General features: G+C 43.9%; 1 protein-coding gene across 2 annotated transcripts in view; it reads left to right on the top strand.

Annotated features, from left to right (window-relative positions):
* Nucleotides 1-17355, top strand: part of LOC141108616 (ceramide kinase-like) — a 68897-nt gene extending 51542 nt beyond the window's left edge. For both annotated transcript variants that reach the window (XM_073600388.1, XM_073600387.1), the window contains exons 10-13: nt 3340-3389; nt 5184-5398; nt 9200-9384; nt 16780-17355. In XM_073600388.1, the coding sequence (XP_073456489.1) occupies nt 3340-3389; nt 5184-5398; nt 9200-9384; nt 16780-16840 (511 nt within the window). In that variant the 3' untranslated portion in view covers nt 16841-17355. The remainder of the gene's footprint in view (nt 1-3339; nt 3390-5183; nt 5399-9199; nt 9385-16779) is intronic.
* Nucleotides 17356-19800: the final 2445 nt, after the last annotated feature.

Below are 19800 nucleotides of genomic sequence, written 5' to 3'. Positions count from 1 at the left end.
TTACAGTATGTTTAGGCCCTGGAAAAGGAAAATGCCTTTCTTAAAAACTCCATGTCCCTGCTACAACTTCAGCAAGAAGACCTGGAAAATAGGGAGAGGCGCCAACATCTCAGGATCCGCGGGGTCTCAGAGCATGTGGCTGACAATAACATCAGACCGTACTTATTAGGCTGTTCAACCATCTTGCTCCTGACATAGTGGACATAGACTGGCGCCTTGATCGGGTCCACAGGTCTCTGGCTCTCAAACCTCCTGCAGGTGCCAGACCGCGAGACTTCAATGCCATACTCTCACCTACATGAGATAGGAGATCCCTATTTCACGCTAAACTACCCCTGCCAGTGCAATCCTTAGCCACATCTTTTCGCAAACTGACACATGCCCACCACCTGTTTGACACCTGGAGGATTAAACATCCTACTAGCAAACAGTTTTCATTCGATTTCCCCCACAAAATGTTCTCTAGACTTGACCACTTCTTTGTGACGGCCCCTCTCCTACCCAACATAGTGTCAGCTGCATAAGGCCACATCACCTGGTCGGACCAAGACCCCCTGACTCTAGACCTTTCCCTCACCACTGCGTACCCTAAGAAATGTCACTGGAGACTTAATGAATCACTGCTAAATTACCCCAAAACTACTCTCCCACGCTCTGACAGAACTTCCAGCTCAATGTAGGCACTATCTCCAGTCCATACACTCTATGAGAAGCTCACAAGGCGTATTTTAGGGGGCAATGTATTTTGGTCAGCTCCCGTAGAAAGAAAGATACCGCCCTCCTGAAATCGTCCTTACTGGCTGAACTGCAAACAGCTGAGCGCTCCCTAGTTCACTCTCCCACTGTGGCTCGACTGCGGACAGTAACCTCGCTACGAAACAGGCTAAAGTCCCTGGAGATGTCAGCTATAGACAAATCCCTCCTATGGGCTAAGCAAAAGTTCTATGAGTTCTCCAACAAGCCACATAGAATGTTAGTTTCCAGACTCAAACATAGGCCCTTCCATTCCTTTCCGGATCACCTAAAACAACTTGATGGGACCCCCACCCACTGCCCACAAACCATGACTCGGGTCTTTGGTGAGTTTTACGCTAAACTTTACAATTGCTTGACCCCAGAACTCCATCCCCCATTTGATCAGGAGACGTTCGAGACTTTTCTGTCAGACATAAAACTACTAAAACTGATCAAAACTGGACCTACACATCTTAAACGCCCCCATTACTGGAGAAGAATTAGCTAATACTATTAAACACCTACCGCTACACAAATCCCCTGGCTCAGACAGTCTCCCCTATTCCTACTATAGAACATTTTCACCGATCTTGTCTTGCCTTTACATATCCCCCCGGAAGATCTAACACCCCTGAAAAGCTCATATCCATACCACTGGCACACCACATCTCTTAAATATTTAGGCGTACAAATTACCCCTACCTACTCCTCCCTGTACTCAACCAACTACACACCACTGTTTAAGGACATCAATGCCATGTTAACTCGCTGGAATTTACTTCCAATATCATTGTTAGGCAGAATCAATGTGTTGAAAATGTCTGTCATGCCTAAACTACTATACTTTTTTGAGACCCTGCCAGTTCCCATACCCATGTCTCAACTGAAACTGATCAAACAATGGTTCCTAAGATTCATATGGGGGAATAAGGCACACAGAGTAGCGAGCTCAGTGATCTTCTCTCTCAGAAACCGAGAGGGTCTGGGGGCCCCAGACATTCACAAATATTACCTGGCCTCACATCTTCTTGCAGTGATATCCTGGTCTAGCCTTTCGCTGCCAAATAGGTGGTTAGAGATTGAGATGGGTTCTCTGTTCCCTACTCATCCCTGCTCCCTAATCTGGTCGCCTCCACTGCACCAGGATCCTAAACTTCAAAGTCTATGCCTGGGTCCTATGCTGTTCTCATTAAAGATTTGGCGTACTTGCGCTACAAGGTTCTCTCTCTGTTCGTCATGCCCCCCCCCCAATGTTCTCTACAACCCTTTAATCCCAGACAGCCTATCCCACATTTGAATGCTTTCCTGTGCTCAAGCGGGTCTGTTTCAGCTCCGCCAATTTGCTCATCCAATTACCTGAAAGCTCCGGACCTTTGTGGACCTCCAGTCTAAGCACTGGATACCCAAAAATGTGTTTTACTCATATCTTCAAGTGAGTCATTACCTATCAACTCTCTCTCTGACCCATACTCTACCTAAACTAATGGTCTTTGAGCTCCTTTGTTCCCAAGGCCCCCATCAAATGTGGCTAATATCTACCATATACCAGTTACTGCAGGAGTCCTCTCCACTCTCTGAGGACTTACACACTTATATGCGAAAATGGGCCCATATCACCCAAACACCAATTTCCCTCCATCAATGGGCTAAGATATGGACTTCAACTTCCAAAGTATCCAGGTGCATGACGCAGAGAGAGACAGCACTTAAAATACTACTCTTCTGGTACAGGACTCCAGAACTACTGCATCATTATGACCCCTCCCTCCTCTTTGTTGGAGATGTGGTAAATCTAGAGGCACCCACTACCACATCTTCTGGCAATGTGAATTAATTGTGCCTTTTTGGTCCATGGTGATGTCTCCGCTTCAGTGTATATTTGAGCACTCTCTCCTGCTGGATCTGTTATATCTCCTTCTGGGTCTCCCCTTTTCTGAACTGGGGAAAGCTTCCAAAAAATTAGCCTCCTATATCTTGCTGGCCGCCAAGCGAGTTATCCCAATTTGCTGGTTGTCCCCCACCCAAACCCCCCTCCCCCATTTCAGGATCATTTTCTACAGGTTATTGCCGATATACGTAGAATGGAACACATGACAGCCCAGGTAGATGATGCAGTGGACAGATTTGATAGAGTTTGGGATTTGTGGGGCAAATCTGAGTACGGCATCACACCCCTGAACCCAACCTATTACCCACGTATCAACCCAACATTACAGTCCCTCATCTTCAGTTTTCAATTACTTCTAGGTTATAGCCCTCTGATTACACCCCTTTGTATTCCCTTTAATATTGTTACACATTGTGTACTAGATCTGTTTGATGTTACTAGATCTACAATTGTTTTTTTTTTATTTCAATGTACCAGATGTGCTTTTGTTTGCATTTTTTTAGTTTCGGTACTATACCATGCTCTATATTCAATATTCAATAAAAAACACAATTAAAAAAAAAAAAGTTGAGGCACAGTGGTCCATCAAAATCTGTTGCCTCATAGGAGTATAACTCCACCCGTGTTTCCTGTAGCAGGAAATTATGTCAATGAATTTACAGGCAATAACATTAATTGTTCATTTTTTTATCCTCTGTGTGCTTTTCTCTTTACAGGTGTCTTGTCTGCTCTGAGTCATCAGAAAGACTGTCAGCAAAATTTAAAAGTAAGACGTCATTCAGTTTTTGTTATAATCAGATGGGGCAGCTTATAGAGAAACAAAAGGAGAAACTATAGTGCATAGTATATCCGATCTCAGTTATCATTTTCTTATTCTGAAAAAATACAGCTGGACTCTAATTGGTTGCAATGAAGGACACACCCACTTTTTTCTAATTAGTCTGCATTCATATGGCAATAGGGTATAGATAGTTTGCTGCATTCAGAGGTAACTAAAAACGCTTAGCTATGACCAGTTTGTATGCAAGCTGAAACTACAGAAATGCCAATCCTGGACACACACTCCAGGGTCGATTGGAGACTCTATCCACATGCAACCACTCAGATGACGGTGGTGGTGCTGGTTATTGATTTGTGCAGAGTACAAATCTGACAACTGCTGACGACAGCTGCAGCTGTTCACACATAATGTGTACAGGCAGTGTACTCAACCGTCAGCAAATTTCAGTAGATTAGTAAATTCTTGGGAGGAGTTGTAAACGTTGCCTGTACACACTGTGTGCGAGTAGCTGTAGGCGATGGCTGTCAGATTTGTACTCTGTACAAATCGGTGGGCAGCATGCGCATGTGCAATGTTGACATCACGCCAGCTGATCAACGTATGAGCTGGAGTAACATTGCGTACTGCGCATGCGCCGACTGTCTGAGGCATTACCCAACGGGAGGCAGTATTCGATAGAACACATGCGTCTGCTGTGTGGTCATGTGAATGTAGCCTCAAAGCCCAGTATTTACTGCTGTCTTATTGTTTAGAAAGAATTTTCTTTACTTGCTGTTAGGAACAAAAGTGACAGGATATTTTTCCATTGACTGAACCACACTGGCTGTGTTTCAAAAAGACTTTTATGTGAAATAAACTTTTGTACCAGGCTGTCATGTTCCTAAATGGACGCCAAAGTGATGAGAGGGCTTCCCTTGCTGCTATGGTCCATGCACCCCTGCAGGTGATGGCAGGGAGTGCAAGGCTCAAAGAAGCATGCCCATAAACTGATCTGCTGGTGGCTGCTCTAGGAGGTGCCCAACTAGGAATTTCTTAGGCAGGCAGGTGAGGATGTCAGCGGGAACACTATGACACCCGTAGTGGATGAAGGTGGTGCAAAAACAGACTTGTAGGGAGAAACTGAAGAGGTGTGGTCAAGGTCAAGATATGAGCAGAGGTCATACACGGAGGGTTAGTAGGATAAGAGGTAACAGCAGTCAGAGTCAACACAGGCAAGCTGACTATGATCCAGTAATCTCCTGTCACTGTTACTGTTGGTGCCAGTTCTGGAATTGGACACGTACGCATTGGCATGCCAAGTTGTGTGCGTCTTCGTGCAAATGAGGATACTGGTGGAAGTTCCTGGCTTGTATATTGGTGCACGCATGCCTCGTATCTGAGTGAGGTTCAGATACAGGCACTCTTCAGTACACATCCAAGAATTTACCCACTTAGATTGGTGGACATTGGAGAAGGGTGGTCAGTGGAAAGGCTCCTTTAAATTGGTGGTCCATAGAAAAGAGCCCTCTTAAGCTCACCTACATGTTACAATATAATCAGATTGCTTTAGATCCCTCACTGCAGATATACAACTAGGAGGCTGTAGCACAGGAGTGCCTAGGCACAGTCACACACCAGAAAGTGTAGTGCTACTTTTCAGGAAGAATTCCAGACCAAAAAGTAGATTTCCAGGGTACTACTTAAGCACAATTACCATTTCTAAAGTTATATTGGAGTAATTGGTAATAGAAAAAATGTGTTTATGTCTTTCTAAAATGATCCTCTCCTTATTCCTGACAGATAATGGTTCAAAATCAGAAAAGTGGAAATCCGTTACTGGATCCTTTGCAGCACTCAACATTACCGCCATGTCCAGCGCCTGTCCCAAGAGCCAGGATGGCCTTTCACCAACTGCACACCTGGCAGATGGCACTGCTGATCTGATAATAGTACAAAAGTGCAGCACCCTTCAGTTCCTGAAATATCTCAACAGACACACGAATGGCAAGGACCAGGTAAGAGAGATTGTGCTGAGCAGGAGGAAAGCAGAACAGTTTTCTCGTGTGCTTGTGTTTGCTTTTATACAGTACACACATAGCAACCATCACTGGTATGAATCATATTGTGTTTGCAAAAAAGTAACCATCACTGGCATTAATCTTTTTATGTTTTTGAAGTGGAAAACTATATTGGCTCAAATGCGAAAATGCAGTTTGTGTTACTGCCACTAGAGGGTGCTATTACTGTTGAATGGGCATTTGCAGAGACAAGTATAGGTTAAAATATCTGTAACTAATGAGGAATGCCGGTCTATAAGACTCCGTATTTTCAGGGTGCTGCCGTCCTACTAAACAGAGTTGGGTGCTGGCTGTGCACAAGATAATGGAAATAGAAAAGTCCTGGATAGCCGCACTCCATGAAAAAAGCATCTTTATTGGGTATATAAAATCCAAAAACGCAGACAGGAGCTATGAGTAAGCATCTTTGGATGTGAAAACGCGTTAGCGATTTGATCCCCTTTGTGTCTACTTCTGCTACCTGTCTGCATTTTTGGATTTTATATACCCAATAAAGATGCTTTTTTGATGGAGTGCGGCTATCCAGGACTTTTCTGTTTCCTTCAAATATCTGTAGAGAGGTTCTTGTATGAAACGCTTAGGGCCAGTTCACACCACATGCAGTCAAGTGCGTTTTTTCCTGCATCAAAAACGCATGGAAAGTAGGTTATATGGTTTTCAATGGCATAGTTAACACCAGTGCTTGCAGTTCCAGTGCGTTCCAGAAAAAAAAAGTAGAACATGCTGCATTTTTCTTGCGTAGACTGTACTGGAACGCTGTAAAAAGCATCCAAAATGCACTGGAACGCACATGACCTTATTTAAGGCCAGTTCACACCACAAAACGCACTCCAGATCCATTCCGAATGCGTTTCTGTATGTGTGTTTTTGATGCGTTCTGGTGCGTTTTTGATGCGTTTCCGGATGCATTCCAGGTGCTTTTTTTCCTGTTTTTTTTTTCTCACTATACTAGGGTCCAATGCGTTTTTGATGCATTTAACAGCAAAAAGGGTCGCTGGTTCAAATCCCAACCACGACACTACCTGCCTGGAGTTTGTCTGTTCTCCCTGTGCCTGCGTGGGTTTCCCCGGGGTACTCCGCTTTCCTCCCACACTCCGAAGACATTCTGGTAGGTTAATTGGCTTCTGTTCAAAAATTGGCCCTAGTATATGAATGTGAGGACCTTGGATTGTGGGCTCCTTGAGGGTAGGGACCGATGTGAGCGTGTACTCAGGTTGAACTGGATGGACTGGTGTCTTTATTCAACCTTACTACTAACGATGTAACTGTGTTCCAGTACTGTCCAGTGCAGGAAAAATGCAGCATGTTCTACTTTATTTTCTGGAATTGAAAAACCCTTGAAAAGCCCTTGAACTGACTGCTCTGGTGTAAACTATGCCATTGGAAACCATATAGCCTACTTTTTATGCGTTTTTGATGCAGAACAAAAACGCACTGGACTGCATGTGGTGTGAACTGGCAGTTAAGGTTAAGAAATAAGAGGCGGAAAAAAAGCACTGGCTTACATCAAAAACACATCAAAAATGCACCAAAAAATGCATCAAAAACGCGAATGCAGAAAAGCATCTGGACTGCGTTTCTATGGTGTGATCTGGCCCTTAAGTCCCATACACACTATTAGATTTTCTGCAGATTTTTGTCTTCAGATTTACCAAAACCATATAATATGAGGTCAAACCTTAAGAGTTTCAATTCGTATCCAATCAGGCAGGCCCTTCCACTACATGGTTTTGGTAAATCTGAAGACAAAAATCTGCAGAAAATCTAATAGTGTGTATGGGGTCTTAGTCTGTACTTTTTGAAAAGCAAGATTTTGTTTGAAAAGGAGGATAGTTCTGTTGCCTGTGTAGACCAAAGTGACAGGTTCTACTGATAGCCCACCTCCATCCATCTACAGATACATAGCTGCGCCTGCACTGTGCTCCCCGTTCCACCCTGTTCACCTGCCGGAGCCTTGAGCCTATTCTCTGTATAAGTTCCATGTCTGTCTGTGTCACAACTTATGAAATAAGTCATAAAAAAAAATTGCGGCTTTAACTAAAGTTGGATGAAGCCCTTGTCATAGGTGTAGGCCATTTACATACCTCCCGAAGCCTGGACATACTGTCTTACAGTTGCTACTCACCCCCACCAAGACAGGAGCGAGCTCTTAAAGCCATGTGTGGTCCACTATCTTCATCTCCATCACAGCGTTGATCAGAGCTGCTACGACAGAAGAGAGAAAGCACATGCAAGTGGTTTGAATTGTCTGGGAGGGTCTTAGCAACATCCTAGCAACCAGGCAGGGTTGGCTGATGCCATCACTGGGAGTATTTCAGTCAGGCTTCGGGAGGTGCGTAAATGACCTATGCCTATAGCAAAGGCATTATATAACTTTGGTCAAGCCTGCACAGTTATTTTTTTTTTCTACAGGCGTCCCTTACCTGCATAGGCAGTTTTTTAGTAAAGGTGAACTAACCCTTTAATGACCTTCCCTCCTCGGCCATATTACAGTGTTTGGCAGTTAGGAGGAAGGAGCAGGTCCAAAAAAAACAAAACAGAACAGCGGGGTAGAAAAGAAACGTTGAGTATCCTTTTATTATAACCAATAGTGATTTGTATTTACAGTACTCTATTTGCAAAGTGAAAACCTCTCTATAATTGAATTAGTGTTTCTTTAGGGAGAAAATCTACATAAAAAAAAGATAAAATGTAATCCATTTGTGCATTCATTAGAGAATCATTATATTTTCATCTAGAACTGGCATATGTGACTACCTTTGTTTTACTGGCCTACTGTAATCTTCAAATAGCAGCACTAAACAAGTGAATGAGAGCACCTGAAAGTTAAAGAGGAAGTAAACCCTGATGGATTTATTTCCTCTTTGTTTCCCTGCAAAGGTAAAGCATAATGGGCTACTATGCATAGTAGCCCATTATGTGTCACTTACCTGACACAGGATCCTGCCATGTCACCGCTGTCCCCTCTGCTACGGAGTGTCCATCTTCTTTCCGGGTATCGTGGCTCTGGCGCTGTGATTGGCCAGAGCCGCGATGACGTCACTCCCGCTTATGCGCACGGGAGCCGCCACTAACGGCATATCGCCTAGATACCTAGATTAGATTAATCTACCTGTAGGTCAAAGTGGTCTGTAAGGGTTTACAACCACTTTAAATGACCACAGCTCTATAATCATTAGTATATCATTAAATATGTTTTTAAATGAAAGCAGTGTAAGGTACCCGAATTTGACCTGGTATCAGCCTCTTGTCGTCCCTGTACAGCAGAGCTTAGACTGGAAATGGGGAAGAGATCCATAAGTGTTATTGAATTGCAGGGGAAGAAAAAACTTATTTTCTCCTCACCTGTGTGGCAGAGCTGTGTAAATCTCAGAACTGGATGGACAGAAATGCAAATTGTTTGGCAGGCAAAACAGCTCTCGGATTTATATTTAATCTGTGTGGTTGGCGGTTTGCCTGTAATTCAGCCAATTAGGCGTCACCGTACTACGCGATGCTGTCTGTGTACATACAGAAAAAGGACACATGTCAACACAGGGCTTTACAGGCTGCTACTAAAAGTGATGGAAAGTGCCCCATATATTATGGGGGGGGATCACAACTAAATATAATGTGCATAAAAAAATTAAAAGGCAAAATGTGATCAAACAATATAAAAAAGTCCATATGTAATGACACCTGAATGTCTTTTGATGTATTGTTATCATAATATTTCATAATTGATTCCTGCTCTGACAGTTTGCCTTTCCCAACGTGGAAGTCCATCGGATACACGCCATGCGCTTTACCCCCGAGCAGCTTGATGACGAGGAGATGGTGCGGCGTCAGAAACGCATGTTTGTCTGCCCGTGTGGGGAGGAGTCGGTCGCCAGCACATGGAACTGTGATGGAGAAATTTTGGATTGTGCCCAACTCAGCATCAGGTGAGAAACGGGGAATCAGGCTTGCACGCCTTCAGTGCATTCATTAGAGAATCATTATATTTTCTTCTAGAACTTGCATATGTGACTACCTCTGCCAGTTATCGTCTCTCCTTTCCTCAAACGGACACAGCTTGAGGAAAAGAATGGTTGGGCATAGCTGATCACATGGTAAAGGGCTGTGATTTCCCCTTTTTTTGTGATCAACTGTGTCCAAAGGACACAGCAGTCACTGAGCACGTCTGATGTGCGCCCCCAGGAGGCGGAGTTCTGGGAAGAAGTCCATGGATACCCTCCCAGGATTGGACGACCATGCTGTAGCCCTCTTTTAGCTATTGTGTGGTTGGTAAGTCGTTAAATGGGAACCTAAATGGTGGGATCAGTTTAAAGCGGAGTTCCACCCAAACATGGAACTTCCGTATAAAGGGAAGGTGACCCCCTGACATGCCACATTAGGCATGTCATTTTTTTGGGGGGCGGAGCAGAAACCCTTTTAGAGGGTTCCAGCTCGCACTTCCTCCTGGGGCTCCGTGACGCCGGAAGGAAGATCACCTTTCCCCCCTCCCACCCGGCAATCATCTGGGACACGTCACAGGTCCCAGATGATTGCCGGGCCAGTCGCAGCACGGCTCGTGCATGTGCAGTGCGTGCCCGGCTGTGAAGCCACAGCCGGGCGACCACAGTGACAATGTCGGCGCCGAGGAGAGGAGGGGAAGATGAGCGGGGCTTCGTTCCCCCGCATTGCTGGACCCTCGGACAGGTAAGTGTCCGATTATTAAAAGTCAGCTGCTGCAGTAGTTGTAGCTGCTGACTTTTATTTTTTTTTTTTTTCGGCGGAACTCTGCTTTAAGGTGCTAAGAGGTCTGATCACGTTAACACTAACCATTCTGGTCCTTTCCACACTGCTATACACCACTTCTAGCAAACGTTTTAGTTCGCATACATTGCAATACATGTTTAACCACTTCAATACCAGGCACTTTCCCCCCTTCCTGCCCAGGACAATTTTCAGCTTTCAGCGTTGTCGCACTTTGAATGACAATTACGCGGTCATGCAACACTGTACCCAAACTAAATTTTTATCATTTTCTTCCCACAAATAGAGCTTTCTTTTGGTGGTATTTCATCACCTCTGGGGTTTTTATTTTTTGCTAAACAAACTAAAAAAGACCGAAAATTTTGAAAAAAAAAAACGATGAGCACTAATAGGTGGCACTGATAGATGGCACTGGATAGGCAGGAGATACTGACAGGCATTACTGAGTGGCATCTGGAGGGCCCTGACAGGCATTACTGATGGGTCACTGATTGGCACATTTATGGGCACTGATTGGCAAATTTAAGGGCACTGATTGGCACTTTGACGAGCACTGATTGGCACTTTGACAGGCACTGACAGGCGTTGTTTATGGGGCACAGGCTGGCAGCTGATGGGAAGTGATTGGCAGCTGATGGGCACATCTGATAGGGGCTGTGCTGATAATCAGTGTGCTGATTATCAGCGCAGACCCCCCTCCCTCTCATGGAGAGCCGCTGATCAGCTCTCCCTGTCAACTTGAACCAAGAAAAGCCGTTTATGGCACTTCCTGGTTCACGCAATGATCAGCTGGGATTGGTTACAGCTGATCATGTGGTAAGAAGCCTCCGTCAGAGACTCTATACCACGATCAGAGATGCAGTGTGTCAGACCACGGACGCGCGCCAGCTCTATTATCACGTCATATGAATGTCCAGTCAGGATAACAGAACCACTTTGCCAAAGTCATATTGCTATATGGCGGCAAGTGGTTAAGCTGGCCAACTGCTTCAAAGTAGCCCTCTCTGGCCCACCCCTACTTTACTCTGCAAAATGCAAATGCTCCAATGGATATAGTGCTAATATGGGGCAAGTAGACACAAGTTGTAGGAGAGGTACAAGTTCAGGTCTGATCATTAACCTGCACTAGGCAATAGAAATAAGATATACCTGTGATCAAATTTCAGTACCTTAAACTTATATATAAAACCATTCGGTGCTAAAGGGGTGTGACCACATTAATACTAAAAATTGTGAATGGGCCCTCTGCACACTACTGTAGACCCTTTCTAGCAAACTTTGCACAAAAATAGGGATTTGTTGTTCACGTACATTGCAATACAAGCTAGCAATCTTCATCATTACCATGGTTACATAGTTACATAGTAGGTGAGGTTGAAAAAAGACACAAGTCCAACCAATGTGTGTAATTATATGTCAGTATTACATTGTATATCCCTGTATGTTGCGGTTGTTCAGGTGCTTATCTAATAGTTTTTTGAAACTATCGATGCCCCCCCGCTGAGACCACCGCCTGTGGAAGGGAATTCAACATCCTAACCACTCTTACAGTAAAGAACCCTCTACGTAGTTTAAGGTTAAATATCTTTTCTTCTAATTTTAATGAGTGGCCACGTGTCTTGTTAAACTCCCTTCCACAAAAAAGTTTTAACCCTATTGTGGGGTCACCAGTACGGTATTTATAAATTGAAATCATATCCCCTCTCAAGCGTCTCTTCTCCAGAGATAATAAGTTCAGTGCTCGCAACCTTTCCTCATAACTAATATCCTCCAGACCCTTTTATTAGCTTTGTTGCCCTTCTTTGTACTCGCTCCATTTCCAGTACATCCTTCCTGAGGACTGATGCCCAGAACTGGACAGCATACTCTAGGTGTGGCCGGACCAGAGTCTTGTAGAGAGGGAGAATTATTGTTTTATCTCTGGAGTTGATCCCCTTTTTAATGCATGCCAATATTCTGTTTGCTTTGTTAGCAGCAGCTTGGCATTGCATGCCATCTACTAGGACCCCCAGGTCCTTTTTCATCCTAGATTCCCCAAGAGGTTCTCCCCCCAGTGCATAGATTGCATTCATATTTTTGCCACCCAAATGCATTATTTTACATTTTTCTACATTGAACCTCATTTGCCATGTAGTTGCCCACCCCATTAATTTGTTCAGGTCTTTTTGCAAGGTTTCCACATCCTGCTGGGAAGTTATTGCCCTGCTTAGCTTAGTATTCTCCGCCAATACAGAGATTGAACTGTTTATCCCATCCTCCAGGTCGTTTATGAACAAAATAAATAGGATTGGTCCCAGCACAGAACCCTGGGGAACCTCACTACCCACCCCTGACCATTCCGAGTACTCCCCATTTATCACCACCCTCTGAACTCGCCCTTGTAGCCAGTTTTCAATCCATGTACTCACCTTATGGTCCATTTCAACGGACCTTATTTTCTACAGTAAACATTTATGAGGAACTGTGTCAAATGCTTTCACAAAATCCAGATACACCACGTCTACGGGCCTTCCTTTATCTAGCTGGAAACTCACCTCCTCATAGAAGGTTAATAGATTGGTTTGGCAAGAATGATTCTTCATGAATCCATGCTGATTACTGCTAATGATACCGTTCTCATTACTAAAATCTTGTATATAGTCCCCTATCATCACCTCCAAGAGCTTGCATACTATTGATGTTAGGCTAACTGGTCTGTAATTCCCAGGGATGTATTTTGGGCCCTTTTAAAATATTGGTGCTACATTGGCTATTCTCCAATCAGCTGCTACCATTCCAGTCAGTAGACTGTCAGTAAAAATTAGGAACAATGGTCTGGCAATTACTTAACTGAGTTCCCTAAGTACCCTCGGATGCAACCCATCTGGTCCTGGTGATTTATTAATGTTCAAATTCCCAAGTCTAATTTTAATTCTGTCCTCTGTTAACCATGGAGATGCTTCCTGTGATGCGTCATAAGGATAAACACTGCAGTTTTGGTTACTGAAGCCCCCCGATTCCCTCGTGAAGACTGAGGAGAAGAATAAATTCAATACCTTCGCCATCTCCCCATCCTTTGTAACCAGATATCCTTCCTCATTCTTTACGGGGCCAATATGGTCTGTCCTCCTTTTTTACTGTTTACATACTTAAAGAATTTCTTGGGTTTTTTGTTTTTTTTTGCTTTCCTCTATGTGTCTTTCATGTTCTATCTTAGCCGCCCTAATTGTACCCTTACATTTCTTGTTGCATTCTTTATAAAGTCTGAATGCTGATGATGATCCCTCAACCTTGTATTTTTTGAAGGCCTTCTCCTTTGCTTTTATATGCATTTTTACATTGGAGTTAAGCCATCCAGGACTTTTGTTCGCTCTTTTAAATTTAATACCCAATGGGATGCATTGGCTAATGGCTCTGTGTTCTTTGTTCCTAAGATTTTATCCCAATTCGTGCCTTCTAGCAAGGCTCTTTTGAAATTCAGTGTCTTTGTATTCCCCTTATATTTCCTTTTTGTGTGATTTATACTGAAGCCAATTGACCTGTGATCGCTGTTTCCTAAATTGCCCCATATTTCCACATCCGTGATCAGGTCTGGTTAGGGGGCCTATAGCATGCTCCCAGTATTATTTTCCCCTTAGCTTTATCCCTTTGGAGCTCTACCCATAAGGATTCCACCTCCTCCCTAGCTTCCTTAGTGATGACATCTCTCACATTCACTTGTACATTATTCTTGATATATAGGCATACCCCTCCCCCTTTTTTACCCTCTCTATCCCTGTGATAAAGGATATACCCTTGAATGGTTGCCAGCCAATTATGAGAGCTGTTGAATCAGGTTTCTGAAATTCCCACAAAATCCAAATTCTCCTCATACAACAGTATCTCTAGTTCACCCATCCTGTCCGCCAGGCTCCTGGCATTGGTGAACATGCCATGTAGTTTAGACCGGTTACATACTATCCTCTTATTGGGTGTTCCGAGATTGCAACTAGAACTTGTTACTATACTTACCTTGGGTTTATGTGCTTTAGTCAACCTACCACTAATGCCCCCAATCCTACCCTCTGCAATATGTTCCACATTGGCTATCTCTACCTCTGCCCCCCCCCCATTGCCTAGTTTAAAAACCCCTCTAGTTTTTTGGCCGTCTTTACTCCCAGCTGATCTGCACCCTCCTCATTTAGGTGCAGTCCGTCTCTTCTATAGTACTGGTAATCGACTGAGAAGTCGGCCCAGTCCTCCAGGAACCCAAACCCCTCCTTACTACACCAGCTCCTCAGCCACTTGTTTACTTCCCTAATCTCCCCCTGCCTTTCTGGTGTGGCTCGATGTACCGGTAGTATTCCTGAGAAAACTACCTTGGAGGTCCTTTTCCTCAATTTAGCTCCCAAGTCCCTAAAATCTTTCTTTAGGACACTCCATCTGCCTCTGACTTTGTCATTGGTGCCAACATACACTATGACAGCCGGGTCTTCCCCAGCCCCTCCCAGTAATCTGTCCACCAGATCTGTAATGTGCCAAACCCAAGCGATCGGTAGACAACATACAGTTCGGAGCCTCAGGTCTTTGTTACAGATTGGCATCTCTGTCCTTCTAAGAATTGAGTCCCCTACCACCAGAATCTGTCTTTCCTTTCCCTTGGCTTTACTCCCACCCTCACTGGAGGAGTTCTTCCCCCGGCAGCTAGGAGCTCCAGCAGTGCTGGTCCCTGACTGGTTTCACCAATGTCACTCAAAAGATGCTCCAGCCCTGGATCGGCCTCCCTGCCACTTCCCCCTTTACCCTTCCTGACTGTCACCCATCTACTCCTTCCTAGTGCTTGCATCTCTTTGTCTCCACCCGCCTCTGTTCTGGCCCCTGCCGGCACCTGCCGTGTACGTTCCAGGCTCTCCTTTAGTATGGAGGGTCTTCTCAGTTGCTTCCCTAGATTCAGAACCTGGGCTTCCAGGGAAATGTGCTTACATTTTGCACAGCAGTATTCGTCCTCGATCGGATGATCAAGAAACGCATACATGCCGCAGGATGTACACCGAGTCGCATCTCCACACCCACCGGGCATCATACCTACTAATTTAATGAGGATTGAGGATTATACCCTGTCCAAATTACCAACAACTAGCTTCCTGACACTAATGCCGTGTACACATGATTGGATTTTCCGTCGGAAAAAACTTTGATGGTTTTTCCGACGGAATTCTGCTCAAGCTTGGCTTGCACACACACGGTCACACAAAAGTTCCCTGTACTTTCGACCATCAAGAACGTGGTGATGTACAAGACTACGACGTGCCGTGAAAATTAAGTTCAATGCTTCCGAGCATGCGTCAAATTGTTTCCGAGCATGCGTAGGAAATTTGCGCGTCGGAATTGGTACAGAGGATCAGAATTTCCGATCTGAACTTTTTCCAAACGAAAAACTGAGAGCATGCTCTCAATCTTTTGCTGGCTGGAATTCCTCCAGCAAAAGTCCGATGGAGCATACACATGGTCGCATTTTCGGACCAAAAGCTCTCATCGGACTTTTGCTGGCAGAATTTCCGCTCGTGTGTACGGGGCATAGTACTCAATACAATACACAGGTACCTATACACAAGTAGGCGGACTTGATCAGACAGCCGTGTGAAAGGAGCCTTATGGTGCAGAGAACAGCCCCATGTGATGAGCGCTAGATATGTGCGATTCCTTTTGTTACAAATTGAAATTCTGACAAAATTTTCATTATTCTGAGATTTGGATGTATCCGAATCTCTAGATCAAAACAGTAATGAATTTGAAATAAATTATAACGAAACGACAAATTAATTTTTATTCACTTGTTTCATTCAAACAGATGTTTATGTTTGAAGCATCTGAAATAACGTAACGGCATAACGAATGATCCGAATCGATTCAGATCCATTTCATTTTTATATTGCATTACCATTTGTCTTTATTATAAAAAATTCACTACATATGGAATGGAAACATTTTGCAATAAATACAATAAGGCCAAGTTCACACTGGTGCGAAATGCACTCGGACTTTGTTGCATGACAAGTCGCACCCCATTAAGTGCAATAGAACTGTTCTAATAGAAGCGACTTGAGTTGCTCCAACTTAGAAAAAGGTTCCTGCACTACTTTTGGTGCGACTTCGGAATGACTTGCATTGACTTTCGTTAAAGAAGTCACGCTGGGATGTTGGTTTCAAAGTCGCACGAAAGGCACGTAACTTTTAAGTCATGGCAGTTTGAACCATGCCTTAGGTTGCTTTCACACTGCTCCGTTGCAAAAATGTGTGTTTTTGCCACAGTGCATTGCATTTTTTCTGTTGTGCACATGAGTGCATCTCATTGTAATTTGAGCTTCAGCTATTGAGCTCTGTAAAAAAAAAAAGGCATTTCAGAGCAAGTTAGATCAGCCTGTGAAAAGGAGTCTCTACAGTTTCACATGCTGAATGAAAATTGTATAAAATATTCCAGTGCATTGCTTATATTTACCGGTTAAATCTTTTTTTTTATTATTTATTTTTTATTTTTTTTAGTCTTGAACATAAAATATACACAAAAACACATTTCCTTTCAGTTGGAGGTGGTCTCATTGTCTCATTCTTATCCATTGTAGGGTACATCATCAGCTCATCCAGCTCTTTGCCCGGGGAATTGAAGACAAGGAAAGCAGATAAGCCTGACCGCTATGTCCGCCATGATGGGTGGAGCCCATTACTGATGACACGCCAGTGTTCAGAACAGAAGGAATGATTTTTATGCTGCTGGCTCAGTACGGTGCCCACTGGACAAACTCTTCACACTGCCATGCACTTTAAACCCCTGCCGGAGATCTCCCATTTACTTTATGAACTTTGGCAAATGCAGAATTTTATCAATATTTATCTGTTATACCCCATAATGGGGCACCAGTTATAGCTACATGTTGTTAATTTATAAACAGAAAACCAATATGACAAGCCTGGAGCTTGAGTGAACTATTTATGTTCGTAAAGGAGCAGCATTGAATTCATGACAAACGTTAATTTTCCTGGACTAAATTTTCTGGAGCAAAACCTTCCTACAATGGGCATTGTACAGTCAGAGGCACGTGCAGGCTGTAAAGAACTATTGTGAGGTCTGTGAATGTATATAAATGGTGCTTCTGAGATGACTGGATTTAGTTCATTAAAATTCCTTTACTTTAAATCAACTCAAATACAGTGCTTTCTTGTGTCAGCATAAAAGTGATTGTTTCCAAGCTAAGAGCGCGCCCTTGCAGTGGCACAAAAGTGGTTGAAGACCAACATATGTCAGCATAAATATGGTTTATTACAATAGGGCAGCCATTCTCAACCAGGGTTGCTCCAGAGGTTGCTAGGGGTGCCTTGGGCTGTAACTGATTGACCTCCTACTTGATAGTGTCTGCAAAGTTCCAGGGCCAACACTACTAGACAGATCCAGCAGCATGACACCAATGACTTTTGTAGCTGTCTTTTAGGATGGCCTTCTGGCCACCACTGTAGCACTTTTGACGCTGACTGGTCAGTTTTTCAGGCGGACCTAATCGGACCATCCATAGCTCTCTATAGAGTGGTGGATCTGACACTCACCAGCGCCTGATCCGATCCTGTCAGCTAAAAACAGATGTCTGGGGATTCGTTCCCTATCCGTCCGGCAATCCAGATCAGATGACAATCAGATGGAAATGGACAGGTGGTCCATTTCCAACTGACCGCCCCATAGAGAACAGCGGGCTGTGTCCGCTCTGCACAGCGGAGCAGACACCAATTTGTCATCTGCCTGCCCAGTGGAGAAATCCCCCGCTGAGCTTTAGGATGCACTTGAGGGAGTCCACCCTGTCTGAGAGGGGCCTGAGGCTGGGTTCACACTTGTACGATAAACGCTCCGACTTTGGGAGCTTATGTCGCATGATGTGTGAAAATCAATGTTTCCCTATGAGAGCCATCTTAACTGGTCCGACACAAGTCGGTCCGACTTTGAAAATGCTCCCTGCACTACTTTGGTCCGACTTTGGTCCTACCTCAGCCCATAGAATATCACTGAAGTCGGATCAAAGTAGGATCCTTGTCCTAACCATCTGACTTGTGACTTTACAGCAGCAGTAAAAGGAATTTATGTCACTCTGGGATTGTTTTGATTGGTCAAAGGACTAGTCGTACTATCTCGGATGGAAATAGGACCGAAGCAGAACAGATGTAGCAGGGCAGAGTAGGATGACAGTTGTACAACAGTCGTGTCGTACCAGTGTGAACCCTGCCTAAGGGTTGCATTCTTCCTCCTGACCACCAATGTATGGGGCATTTTCACAATTACCGGGTTCCCTGAGATCTGAAAACTATTTTAGGGGTTCTTATGGGGTAAAAAAGGTTGAGAAAGACTGCTCTGGTGAGCTGCTAAAGATATAATTTGGCTGACAGCAATTCGGGTGGCAATTAGCAGGGCTGTCCAGACTAATCCATAAAAAGCCACAACAAAGCCTTAATTTCATGTGATTATTAATCTGACATAAATATTAATTAACAACTGGACAAACTTTTCATTCCATTCACAGCTAGCTAGAAGTCAGCCATATCCAAGTGTATATGACAGCAAGAAGGGGTCCCAGCATCCATTAGACTCACCTGTACCATTAATGGCCCCTAACTCCAAGAGGCCTTGTGCAGCTTTCGGGCCCTCTCCCATTCAATCATTGGCCAGTTAAAACTATTCTTCATTGTGCATGGATGCACAGCTAGTCAGTCATGTCCCAGTCCATATGACAGCAGGAAGCTGTCCTAGCATCCATTAAACTCACATTAATGGGTTCCTAACTCCCAGAGGGCCTTTGTGCAGCTCCATAGTCTGCACAGATAGTATGGCCTTGCATCTAGGATCAAGGTCTGAAATTTACTATCCACCAGTGCCTTGTTGTCGTCCTGAGGTATCTAGAGGCTCACAATATAATAATTTGGTGATGTGACCAAAATCAAAATATGTGGCCAAAGTAAATCATATTTAGCATGACTCAATGTCGGCCATGATAGAACTGTGCGTGTGGCCTAAATAACTTAGGTCAGAAAATATGGAACTAAGGAAGACAAAGGGATACAAAGGAGACCACCACAAGACCTTGACATGTTTTTATGGTTATCAGAGGCTAACATAAACTTCAGTGCAGTGTTTAATTCTCCTAAACTAATGAAAGATACCGGTACCTGAGATAATATGCATTCATCTTCTCTAAATCAGTGGTTCTCAACCCTGTCCTCAAGTACCCATGTTTGCATGTTTTCCTTTATCTTGCACAGGTGCTTTAAATCAGAGTCAATGGCTTGGTATTTTGGACAGCTATTTTATCTAAGAGAAATTCCCAAAATATGGCCTGTTGGGGGTACTTGAGGACAGGGTTAAGAACCACTGCTCTAAATGGTAGTTCCCTGGTGGTCCTGGTGATTTAATAGCTTTAGTACTTTCTGAGCCACTGATTTGGGACAATCGGTCCTGACTTCACGCTGACTTTCTAACCTGTATGTTGGTTCAATTTCTGCAACTTGGAAAATATTGAAGCCCATGAAGATTCAGCAATAGCAGTCCCTTACATCTCCCAATAAAGATCCTCTTCATGCTGTTTTATGCTTTGAACAAGGTAGTGTAA

This window comes from Aquarana catesbeiana, linkage group LG09 (assembly GCF_042186555.1).
Source record: "Aquarana catesbeiana isolate 2022-GZ linkage group LG09, ASM4218655v1, whole genome shotgun sequence".
In the NCBI taxonomy this organism is placed as follows: Eukaryota; Metazoa; Chordata; class Amphibia; order Anura; family Ranidae; genus Aquarana; species Aquarana catesbeiana.
Note: the sequence above shows the minus strand (reverse complement) of the source record. Positions and strands in the feature narration are given on the sequence as shown.